This window comes from Lagenorhynchus albirostris, chromosome 10 (assembly GCF_949774975.1).
Source record: "Lagenorhynchus albirostris chromosome 10, mLagAlb1.1, whole genome shotgun sequence".
Lineage (NCBI taxonomy): Eukaryota > Metazoa > Chordata > Mammalia > Artiodactyla > Delphinidae > Lagenorhynchus > Lagenorhynchus albirostris.
The window spans coordinates 35199812-35212422 of record NC_083104.1 but is presented as its reverse complement, the minus strand read 5'-3'; the positions used below and the strand labels follow the sequence as shown (position 1 = coordinate 35212422).

The 12611-nt window shown below is 50.4% G+C and overlaps 1 protein-coding gene across 3 annotated transcripts in view; it reads left to right on the top strand.

Annotated features, from left to right (window-relative positions):
- Positions 1–12611, top strand: part of CACNA1D (calcium voltage-gated channel subunit alpha1 D) — a 318418-nt gene that overhangs the window by 284751 nt on the left and 21056 nt on the right. For all 3 annotated transcript variants that reach the window (XM_060161573.1, XM_060161575.1, XM_060161574.1), the window contains 3 exons: positions 2531–2633; positions 2971–3072; positions 7864–7994. In XM_060161573.1, coding sequence (XP_060017556.1) covers positions 2531–2633; positions 2971–3072; positions 7864–7994 — 336 coding nt within the window. The remainder of the gene's footprint in view (positions 1–2530; positions 2634–2970; positions 3073–7863; positions 7995–12611) is intronic.

Genomic DNA, 12611 nt, shown 5'->3' with positions numbered 1-12611 from the left:
CAGGACTTACTGAAACTCAGGTTCTTTTGTCTCGATGCAGAAAGAATTCAGCGTGAGGCCGGCAAAGAGTGAGTTTCTTAGCATAGGATGCTTGTGAGAGATACAAGCGGGCAGGCAAGGGAGCGCAGCCCCGAGAACAAAGAGGGCTACATTTTTATAATCAGAGAAAAATGGGGTAGGGGAGAAGATCACCTTCTTCCTCATTTTTGGCTAGACTTCAAGGCTGGTATCCTTAGTTCCTCTTTTAACCCTTGATGGTCTAACCAGGACTGTCATGGCACGCTTTACATGATATGTATATTAGCAAAAGGGTGGTAACATATACTGAAGCATGGTAGTTCATCTCAGGTTTTGGTATAATGTCCCCTTTCACCAGGTTTCTTTCCCCTCTCATCTATATTCCTGTCTTGGCTACACACAGGAATGTAACTCTTCAAGGACCATTAATTCCCTGACTTCATATAACAAGATTCAGATCTCATATCTATTGTCTTGTACTTTAACTACATATGTAGATTGTTGCTTGGTTACTGGATGCTTTTCTTGAGTTGTCTCCCACTGTTTAAACAGTCTCCCAGAGTCCCTTAGAACTCCCTTTCTGACTTGAATCCCCCAGTGGGATTTTTTTGTGATTAATTTATTTGGTTGCGTCGGGTCTTCATTGTGGCATGTGGGGTCTTTCGTTGTGGTGTGTGGGCTCTTCATTGCAGCGTGTGGGCTTCTCTAGTTGTGGCGCGTGGGCTCAGTAGTTGCGGTGCACAGGCTCCAGAACGCACGGGCTCCGTAGTTGCAGCGCACGGGCTTAGTTGGCCCGTTGCATGTGGGATCTTGGTTCCCCGACCAGGGATCAAACCCACGGCCCCTGTATTGGAAAGCAGATTCGTAACCACTGGACCACCAGGGAAGTCCCCCTGTAGTGGGATTTTTAAGCTATCTATTTAATTATCCTACTCTATCCCTGTCACCATCTCACCCCATTCCTGAAGTTTTCACATCAGACCATGCTCTCTGCGAGCTCTCATTGAGATTTGTTTTCCTTTCATAGAACTCGCATTGAACCACCTTGAGTCAGCTGTAGCAATAGAAAAGGATCCCCCTTTTTAAAGGAGAAATGCAAGATTTGCCTGTTGAAACTCTGCCCTATAGAAATCCAGCCAGTCTGTGCAACAACTGGTCCCCTCTTCCCACAGATATGAGGGGATTCGGGGTCAGGGGTTCACCCTACCCCCAAAGGGATGCTGGGCTAGCTCTAGACAGAACCCACAGTGAAGAGTGGAGTCTACGGTGTATTTCAGGCTTTCAGAGAAATCCGAGCCAAAACTCATTGTCCCCTGGGCTGGAAGTCCAGTTGGCAAGTCCCTGGGGTCCTTGCCGAGTCTTTGCTTCTCCTCATCCTGGACTCTGGATGTAGGCAGAGAATAAGCCACAGATGTTGACTTTTTTCCCATAAATTTCCCAGTATCAGCCTCTTTTCTGTTTCCAAGAACAAGATGGGTTCTGGCTCATGGCTGTCATTTTGTGTTTGCATTTCCAGACCCTTTTATGTAAAGGATCTACGTGTCCTTCAGGCACAAAGTAGTCCATTTTGCTGACTCAGGAACTTGCCAGGAAAAGCAAGTGACTGTGCAGGCTCTCCTAGGACTAGGAATTTAGGTGGGATGAATCATGTGTACACAAGACTCCAGTCCATTAATAGGGAGGAGGAAAAGTGTTTTAAAATCTTTCTCTTGGGACACCTTGGCAGCCAAAAGTAAGAAATTTGAGACTGTTAGAAGTGCTAAGTACCACTTATTTAGCACTTACCACGTGCCAGGCACCTGGCTGGAGTCTTAAGTGTCTGTGAGCTCCTTTAACCCTTGCACAGCCCTTTGCTGTGGGCATGGCTTCTGCAGTAACTGGGGCCACAGAGAGTTTCACTCACCCAGGTCCTCTCCAACTCTCAGTGGTGGTGTTACAGGGGCGAAGAGAGAGAAAAGAGAAGCAGGATGTGGGGATCCAGCTCTGAAAGACCAAACACTGGACTCGTAGAACCGCGTGGACTTGTACAAAACACTCCACAGTGGTCTCAGCAGGGCAGGGTCCTTGAAGGACACGCCCTGCGATAGGAAAAGTAATCGACCCTGTTGGTTGAGGACCTTTGTCCCAGGCTCTGTGCCTGGCTCATCATACCTGGTACATCACTTTAACCCCAAACAGCCTTAAGGATGTGCCCAGAATGGAGGCCTGACCCCAAGACACAGGGAGAGCCGGTTAATGAGAACGGGAGAGGAATGCATGGACAGTAGGGAGTCTAAAAAACAAACAAAATGCATCTTCTGAGTGCCCGCGTTTGCGCTTCATGACTCGAGCTTTGATCTTTGTCAGCTCGGATCTCCTCAGATACTAGATGCCCCCCCCAAATGGCTGTTGAGTTGAATCGAGGGTTGATTAGAAAGGAGATGAGGGATAAACAGAGAACAAACGAGGAAAAGGGCTGCAGCTGTCGTCATTCGTTTGCATTCTATTAAGGGACTTTTCTTTCTGTTTACAGAGACTAGTTGCCATGAACATGCCGCTCAACAGTGATGGGACAGTCATGTTTAACGCAACTCTGTTTGCTTTGGTCCGAACGGCTCTTAAAATCAAGACGGAAGGTGAGCCCTCCGTGGAAGCAGGACAGGTGGGAGAAGAGGAAGGGGAGGCCGTATCCCACCTTGATTCCCATCTGGGCCTCTTCTTGTCATAGGCGGGGCAGGGAGGGGACACCCCCCCCCCGCCCAGGGGATGGGGCGGTATGTGAAATGAGAACATCTGTGCTGGCCCCACTGGCCGGACCTGCTTCCCTCAACCCTTCTCCCCTCCCTCCGTGCTTCACCTTATCCTGGAAGGTTGAGAGGTGAGTCGGGCCACCAGCAGCCCCGGTGAGAACAGAGAGGCATTGCTGGGCAAAAGAAACAAGGCTTGTTCCCCCCTCTTGCTTTTTGAATTCAGGGAACCTGGAACAAGCTAATGAAGAACTCCGAGCTGTGATCAAGAAAATCTGGAAGAAAACCAGCATGAAACTACTTGACCAAGTTGTCCCTCCAGCTGGTGGTCAGTGCAATTTTTTTCCTAAGTAGTTCTTGACCAGCACATTGGTGTCAATGCTAGTCTCTAGGAAGCCCAGCGTGTTTGCAGAATGCTTAAGGTACCAGCCAGAGCATTGAGGCCAACAGCTAAAGGCCCTTCAGCCATTGGTGTAATGATTTGGGGTAACGTGAAGACCACTGCAGACAAAGGAGAGGCTTCAGTGAGAAGGATATCAAGACCCATATGGTTGAAGCCGGGGTTCTCTTGTGGGTGGAGGGATTAATGTTAGGAGAACAAGCTTGCTGCCTCAAAACCAAAAGCCTGTATTTTTTTTGCCCCAAAGGAAGTGTTTAAAACTAGTTTTCCTATATCCTTCAACATACTGTTGAAAACCTCTCACACAAAAAAAAAAGCTTTCAGAAAATGGTGTTTTTGAAATGTTCTTAAGACTGGATCTGCTACCATAATTACCAAAAACATCCCTTTGTTTAGAATTTAGAGACGGAACTAACAGGCATGCTTATTTCCTTTTGCTATCATAAAATAACTGACTAAACTTTTCTCAGATTTATATATATATATATATGAAATACATATATATATATATAATACAGATACTGTATTTCCATTTTTGTCTAAGTATACATGGACTTACAAGTGGAGATGATTGTGTTTTGACTTTTATTTTCGAGTTTTAAAGGTGCAGGATCCGTTTGCTCGGTGCCAACATGCCTGCACTTTACCCCCTAGCCCTGGGCACGTTAGGAGTGTTTGGTGTGTTTTGTAACCAACTGAAATCTTATAGTGTCCCTGCTCCTGCGGCCGCCAGACTGGGCTGGCTCAGGTCCAGAAGCTGAGCCGGGACGGTGGCCTCTCCTTTTGAGAAGGTGACAACCTCTGGCTCTCGGGGGCAGAGAGAGCAGCATGCTGGCCAGCTCCGCTCCCCGGCATGAATCCAGAGCTTTTTGTGGCTGGAGGGAGCCGCCCAGAGCTGGCAGGGCCACCGGCTCAAAGCTGGGAAAGATGGCCCACAAAGAAACGATAAAGGGCTACTGTGCAAAACAAAACACTGAAAGAACAAAACCGGAATGAAAACTCCCGCCTAGAGAGAGAACCCTGGCTCTCCACAGGAGAACGGATGCTGCACGCTTAAAACGACCCTTTGGTTTTCGTTCTTTTCTTTTTAGCTGCACACCCAGGTGCTCGCATGGCTGAGACGAATTGCTTTTTCCAGTCGTTGTAACAATGTGCTTGAGCTTTTCCTGCAACCTCCATTCCTTTCAAGTCTCAGTCTTTCAGAATATTCTGAAGCAATTCTGTTTTAGGGTGGTGGCATGGAATCGGAGTTATCTCTTGCCAGTTGTATTCCCCTACATGTTTCTCACGATGCAGATGCATGCCTCAGAGTAGCGGGCCCCACCTGTCCAGGGGGTCCGGCCTCAATGGCACGCGCACCTCCCGTCTCTCTTGAAACGCCAGCCTCATTACAGCCCAGTCTCTCTCACATCAGCGCCCATCCTGGCAAGGCTCGCCTGGAGAGAGTCATTCGCATCACTGTGAAACTTCCTTTCTTTTCTTTTCACCACAAGAAAAGTCCAGAATTTGGCTCCCTTCCTTGGAAAAGCTGATCAGCGCTTAGCCCTACTGGCCTTCTCACGAAGGCTACGTAGTCTTCCGCTTTCTTGGTCCAATAGCAGGCCCCGGTTTTCTCTCTGTTATTTCTTAGCATGGATTGGGGGGTTAGGATGACAAGGGTTAATCTCTTCCAAAATGGCAGTAAGACCACTGAGAAACCTGGGACAAAAACAGTGCCTCAATAAGGGCTGGAAAACTCCAGAAGTTCCATGGCATGGGTTGTGGATGTGCTGGAGCTTATCCAGGTTGAATCTCAAATAAGTGCTCTCGTCACCGAACTTCCATAGGTGGTAACTTCAGGCTTCGGTGGACAGACTCTGGTTGAGTTGCTGCGCAGGGTTGTAGCATCTGCATTCACCCCTTGCTTCTTTGTTTTTCCTCTTTTACCTTCCAGTGGACCACTGGGTCCCAGCCTTTCCCACACCGTGGAGCACTTAGAAAAGGAGAGCATATTTACGACCCTCTGGGCCAGCGGACGGGTAGCTCCCACGGCCGAGGGGCTCGGTGTCCCGCCCACTGTAACCTGGTCAGAGGGCAGAAAACTGAGCCAGGCCAGCCCTGCACCTGTGACTGGTCGACGTGGGTCGCTCGGGAGCCCCTTACAGCCCTGGTGACAGAGCAGAGTAGGTGCCCACCTTAGAAGGCTTTGCCAGCACAGGGGTGATGTGAGCCCCGCTCCCCGCCGAGGTCATCACGAGCTTGATGAGGCGATACTCGGGAATGAGCCTGGAACCCAGGCCGGAATTCCGGGCTCTCGCGGCGCCTTTGGCCGCGGTGACAGCCTCTCTGCTCTCTCCGTGCTGAGCTGTCTCATTTCCCATCTGGCCCTTGCTGGTGTTCTCACCTCCACTCTAGAGTCTCCTGCCGTTTCGCGGATCTTCCTCCCTCCTTGAGAAGTCCCTCCTCCTCCCAGGGGCGCTTCTTTGTCTTTGGGCCTTCGCCCCGGACCTGGATCTTGGGCCCTGTTGCCCCGAGAAGCGCTCAGAGCCGACCCCGTCGCTCTCTGCAGTCCTGAGCCCAGACGGCCTCACTGCACTCACTCCTCTTCCTTCCTTTTCTGACCTGCTGTAGCTTTGACTTTTCCTGTTCTTAAGACTCTTCCTGGGCCCAGTTTCAATAGCTCAGCATCTCAGTGCAAAAGGCCAAGTGACCCTTGAGAGATCTGCCCCGTAGAGCCCTAGGTGGGCACCTCTGCCCTGGAGCTGCCCCTCGGGCAGAAACCTGATCTGCCCTCTTCACTGAGTACACCGCCCCCCAGGTTCTGGGCCAGGGAGAGCCAAGACCCTCCCACAGGAGCCCCCTTGGCCCCCTAGGCTAGCACCATCCAGGTGGAAGGGAGAGAAAGGTTAGGCCTGCTTTTGCTGGAAGCATCCCAGCACGGGATGAGGTGGGCCTTCTGTGAGTACAGCCAGTGTTTTTCGTGGGAGCCCACAGAGAAGACTGGAAACCCTGGCCGGCAGAGGCTGGCTGCCCCTGGGATTCTCAGGCCGCAGTCGGTCCACCTCCTGCATGTAGCCCGTTGGGGAGGTAGACTTGTACTCTGGGAGAGGCGGCCCGAAAGGAGCAGGTGGCCCTTGTGGTGGAGCAGGGAGGTGGTGGGGTAAAGAAGGAGAGCCCAGGCCCAGGGGTCCCACATCCCAACTCACCTGGCCTGGGGCAAGTCATGGAACCTCTGTCCACTCCCCTCTCGCCTTCCTGCCTCTGGACAGTGCGTTGTTAGACCATTTGGACCAGCCCGAGACTGATGAGGGACCTGGTTTCTCATCTACCCAAAGCCCTAGGTTCACTTTGGTGGCCCCTGCACCGTTCCCAGACTTGCCGGGCTTGGGTTTAGAAGGAATGCAATACACTTCTCAAGGCTGACCACCGCCAGGCGTCTTCTCACACAGTAACACTGAGTAGCTTCTGACAAGGAAGTTGGGGGCCGTGGGAAGCCCAGAATGGCCCAGCAGTGTCCAGACAGGGATACCCCCCTCATGGCCACAGAATGCACCCCACCCAGGAGGGTCCCAGTGTCCCCCGCCCCGTCATGCTCTATGATCCATTTCAGTGGATGCCACTGTTGGCAGCTTGTAAAATAACGGTGACTCTGCTGGCTCACCATCCCCCGCCCCCTGGCACTTAGGACCACCCAGAGTGCTCTGCGGCCTCGTCTCCCATAATCCTCACAGCTCCTCCTCCGAGAGGCTTAGGCCTGCTTACGGGTGAGAACGCAAGCCCAGAGAGGCCGAGCCCCTTACCCAAGATGGCACGCAAGTTGCAAGGGCAGCCTGGCCACAAGTGTAGCTGTGCTAAAGCCTGAGGGCAGCAGCCGTTCCTCCTCCCAGCCTCTGCGAACCGTGGTCAGTAGCCCCCGGGGGCCCTGGACAGATGTGGGGGTGAGCAGGCCTTGTGGAGACCCCCGGGCACACAGCCACTGCCAGGGTGGTTTCCCAGGAGACAGCCAGAGCCCCTATTCTGCCTCATGCATCACCTTCAAACACGCTCGGCAGAGTTCCAGCTCCCCAGCCACACACGATGGGGTTGTTTCTGAACAAAGCAGAAATAAGTCGGCTCAACTTTGAGGTTAGTTGGAGCTGTCACTTGCAGTATCGAAAACAAGCAGTTCTGAATTACAAACCAAGAAATGACATGTGGAGGCTATTGGCAGAGAATTAAGGGGGCACATGTAAATCTGGGTCTGCAGTCACTTTTCAGAAATGTCTTCTCCTTCCAAGCCTGTCTGTCACCTTTCTGAGGTCTCTATCTTTATCTCCAGGCATTGGGATTTGGATGGTTAATTGTCCTGGGTGTTCGTGGTAATTACACATGCAAATCCCTATGCGCAGGGGTGAAAATATGACCCATGAAGCCTTTCTTTGTTTTGTAATTTTTATTTTGAATCAGTAACCAAGACGGCACTTCATAGTGTTACTAATATGCTGCTCTATTAAACTCATGACAAGTGTATTATTTTCTGCAATTTTGAGCATCAGTTTATTTAACTGACTCTGATTTTGAGCCTTAACTGCTTTGCACAACCTTGCTTTTCGCTAGATTTAGTCTCCCAGTGTCCTAAGCGAGAGCTCAGTGCCTCGTGCCCCGTCTTGCCCTTCCCCCAGCCCCAGCCAGAAGTGAGTGTTAAGGCTGTTGCTGGAAATATGCTGATTCGGGAGAGCTCTGTCTGGTCTCTCCGTTTAGATGATGAGGTAACCGTGGGGAAGTTCTATGCCACTTTCCTGATACAGGACTACTTTAGGAAATTCAAGAAACGGAAAGAACAAGGACTGGTGGGAAAATACCCCGCGAAGAGCAGCACAATTGCCCTACAGGTGAATTGTTGTTTTGTCTTTTTCTCTTTTTCACTAACGATTTTACGAGCTTATTTGAAATACTAGAGAGCTGACTATTCATGGTTGAGCAGTACCACCAGGATTTTGTTTAAACTGAGATACTGCACACTCCCCCAAATGTGGACTAGCCATTTCTGGGCCACCAGGTAAGTACCTCCCCCTCCCTGCTTTCTCTGGCGTGCCCCTGCGTCCGCGTCCACTGTGGCCCGGCCCCGCGGGGCAGGGCCTCCAGGACAGTGGCCGAGGCACATCCCTGGCGGGAGGGGAGCCAGAGCTGCCCTCGTGCCTTATCTCCCCCAGGGCTTCTCCAAAGGCAGCGTCCTCCGAGCAGGCACCCACCTTCCCCCAGCCTCGGGCTCGGGCCCTAGCCGCCCACGAAACAGCTTTCCATCTGAACGCAAGTGCTTTGTTTTGTTTCTGTTTGTTTCTTACCCCACTGCTTGTTGGTTTTCGGTCCATCTCAGTAACATCCATCACCTCCTAGTGCATGTGTGCGTGTGTGAGTGTGTATGCGCGTGTGTGTGTGCGTGCGGTGTGTCTGTCTCTGCGTGTCGTCTCCTGATGGCCGTGAGGCTTGCTGTGCAAATGCTGTTCTCTCTCGACCCAGCCAGCCTCTGGTCCCGTCACCCGCCCGGGCCCCGCCCAGGCACCGGGAGGGGGGATGTGGTTTCAGGAACCTCTGGTTCTAACTAGGGTCCATGCATTCCAGGGTGTAGAATCCTAGGTAAGCCCAAAGCCCTGGTGGGAAGCAGGTGTGTGGGGAAAGGGAGTCCCAGTGGAGACCCGCACGGAGAGGGGCTAGGAAGGGAAGTCTGTGAGTGCTGTGACTGAGAAAGCAGAGTGGAGAAGGAATGAGGAAAAGATGCCAAGGACTACAAAAGTGGAACTCCAGAGGTTGGCAAGCTGTCAGAAACAACTGTCCAGATTGATCAAAAGCCCTGTCATCTCTGCTGTCCGGATTATGCATAAGATAACGTTTTCCTTTTATGTCCCTGTTATCACCATTTGTCTTAAACTGGGCCTTGTTGGTATGGGTAAGGTTCAACATGGAAGAGTCTTTTGCTTTTTTTCTGGGGGAAAATGCCCTGCATTGTCTTGTGTTCTCAGTGATGGTAATTACCAAAGTGAAGGCTTGTCTGTGATCTCCCTGAGAGAGAATGAACATGAATGACAATGAATGCGTGAAGGAAGGAGGGTGGGGTGTGTGCATGTGGCGGGTTAGGAGATGACCTTGTGTGACAGTGACCTGTTGATTCATGATGCAACCTGGGCTCTGCCCAGACAGCGCTGGGGGGTGGGGTGGGGAAGGATGGATGCTGAATCTGACCAAAGACAATTTCTGATTTTTCTTCCTCTGGTCACATCTCCTAAAGGGAGTTCAGTGAATCACAGGCTTGAATAGCTGATTGCCATCTCAGCCTGCAGAATTTGAGTAAAGCTTTCACCTCTGACCCATCCAGTTTACGAAAGTGACAGCCCTTCTCCTGATCACAGCTCACAAGTAGCCTTAGAGAGAAGCAAACTGAAAAGACGTGTTTGCAAACTTTGAGCAGGTCTGGTCCATACGTTCTAGAGGGCGGTGTGGCCAAACTGGGTGCAAGGGCAGGGAGAGATGATCATGTTTCTGCAGGCTTTTCCCTAAAGCAGCGCTGGGCCTGGAGGACTAGGGGCCGAATTCCAGAGTGTCGTGATCCCCTCCTTGTAGGGAACTGCTTGCTGTTCTCAGGTTCTAGCTCTTGGGGCTTGATGACTTTTCTGGAGGGGGAAACATACTCTTTCGTGGATGGCTGTGTCGTAATTCACGGTAACCAAGGTAGCGCTGCGCTGAGAGCCTTCTGTTTTCTGCGGAAGGCATATATGATGACCATCTGGATACAGGGTTATTATACCTTTGCTGAGCCCCCAAGGCTTCCCAATTAGATGGCTTCAGGGCTTGCTCTGGTGGCTGGATATAGTGTTTGGAAGTTTTAAAAACCTGAACAACAACACATGGCTACGTAATTGATAATCACATTTCATGGGTGGGTTTCACTGAGTCTTTAAGTTGAAAGTTCAAATGATGCTGAAGCTACGTGTATACATCATGGGTTAAAAAGACTCTGTTACATTGTGTCACAATCATGTTTTTCCCCTGGACATTTTTTCATTTCGTTGTTTACAGAAAGTTTCCTTTCCTTGGTGAAATTAAAATATCTCCGGTTAGATGCCAATATCAACACACTTCCACACGGTTCCATTGGGAGTCGAGGCTGTGACTATAATTTATGTTGAGCACCCAGCCTAGGAAATTAAGTTGTGTTCATAATCTTGACAGATACGTTCTGAAAATGCATTCGATTCTGCAGCAAACATTAAAAGCAGAAAATTTTTGTTTCCTTGAAGGATAGCTCTCATTACGTGTTTGGTTTCCTGTGCTCTAGAAAGGGCTTCAGATGTGATTTGTCACTCTTCATTTAATTAGCACGACGAGGCGCTTCCTTTCTGCATTGAGGAAATATCACGTGACGATGTGGCAGTTAGGGAAGCGGAGTCAGATGGCGGTGGGAGGAGAAATGGATCAACCGTGGCACGAGGATGAGTACACAGATCCTTGAGAAAGCTCCCCAAGGTGGGCGCGGCCTGTCGAGAAGTGGGATGAGTTGCTCCTCCCTGTGCCAGGGGCGCCAGGAGGCTGAAAGCCCAATTACTAATGAAAAATGGAGTGTGGGTGTCAGGTGAGCACAGGAGTCAAGACGTAGGCCAGTGCGTGCTTGTGCGGCGTAGGGTGCAGTCTGTCTGAGCAGGATCAGAGCTGGTCCACGTTCTCTGTCCCCCGCCCCCGCATTGGAATGGTTTCGGAGGGCGCACAGATGCACTCTGGTTATCAACTCTGTGGGCTCCATCTGGTCTTCCTCTGTTCAGACCAACTGCAGGGCCCCTTCTACATGAAGGGGGGTGGCTTGAGGACCTCCTGGATCCACGTGTGGGTAGGAGCTTGGCACCTGGTGTCCTCTGGCCTCTGTGGTCTGAATGAGTGTGCAGTTTCCATCCGCCCATCCATCTTCATCATTAAAGCCAGCCTTCTCTCCAGCCCCTCTCCAGAGGGAATCAGAGAGAAGCTGCGTCAGGCTTTTTTTTTTTTTTCCTCTCACTCATCCCCTACATGCCATATTCACTTTAGTTTGACTCAGCCTTTGCTCTTCATCCATTGTTGCTGCATCCCAGTGACCTGCAAATTTCCACAAGGAGCAAGTAAATAAAGGAACACAGCTCTGCAGCCACGAAAACTCTGTCCCCTTCCCAGCAAATAGTAATGCCTCATCAGATCTTCCAGATGAGGACTGCAATATACAGACACTCATTAGTCCAGTATTTCACGGATTAGAAAAAGAAAAAAGATCCCAGAGTGGGGAAAGTTTTGTTCATTTCTTTTTCTTTCAACGTTCGAGGATTTCCTTTTTGCAAAAGACACTCCGGTGGACTGAGGGGGGAGACTGTTGCCCACTCATCCCAGATGGGAGCCTGCCCATCTTCAGGACAGGAGGACTTGAGAGGGATAGATTTTTCTTTTCGTTTCTTTTCTTTTTTTCTTACCTGTTTGGAAGTTGGGTTTAAGGAGGAGACCGTCATTTCCGGCTTGCAAAGAATTAGGTGGTTAGGTTTTATAATGTGAAAGCCTGAGCCCCAGCTGGCAGGTGGTGGCGTAGGTGGCCCAGTAGAAATGTGGGTGGTGGAACGGAATCAAATGGCTCTCAGTCCCCGATGTGGCCCCCTCGGAGAGGCTCGGGCATAAAGATAGAGGAAAATGGGATACTCCGCAGACATTGAACCTGTAGAATATCCCACACCTGTTATCTAGTCACCTCAGTCTAAAAATTAGCAAGATTTTTTTGTCTTTTTTTTAAAAGCATGATTCCATCTAAAGCCGTAAAAAGGCTTTTTTTTTTTCTTTTTTAATCTAAGAGAAGAACAGATGCTAACAGATGAGATTTCACTGGCTGATTCATTTGTTTCAGATGCTTGAACGGATGCTTTAGAATTTTCTGCCTGAGCTACAGCACCACGCTCGTTAGTCGGAAGGCGTTTGTGGCTAAGGCCTTGAAAGGGAAAAGCCTCAAGTGGGCTTATTTCTACTGAAACAGCATTTCGGGAGAAATGCAGGAAAAAGCAAACCCAAGGCCCCAGAGAGACCCCTTCCAAGCAAAGCACTCCTCCGGAAGGTGGAAGCAGGGCCGTGGCTCAACTGCGGAGCCGTGGTCTCCTGTCACGGACGCTGCTCGGTGGCTCCCTTTCATGAAAGGGAATGAGCAAGGCTTAACAGTTTTCCCTTCCAAGCAGAGACTCAGAGAAAGGGAAAGAGTGAGAGAGAGCAAAGGAGGGGGGCAGCCGCCCCACAGAGAAATGAAATGAACACAACTTCCTGATGCTGGCCAGTAAAAAAAAAAAAAAAAAAAAAAAATTCATAGAAAGATTAAGCAGACCTGCGTAAGGTGGGCAGCTGACTCCGTTCCAAAGTCCTGCATCCCTAGTTTACCTGAACTACCAAAGACTGGCAGGCCCCTTGGCACTGGGCTGACAAAATTCCTTTTATATATGCCAGTCCATCATGACCTCCTG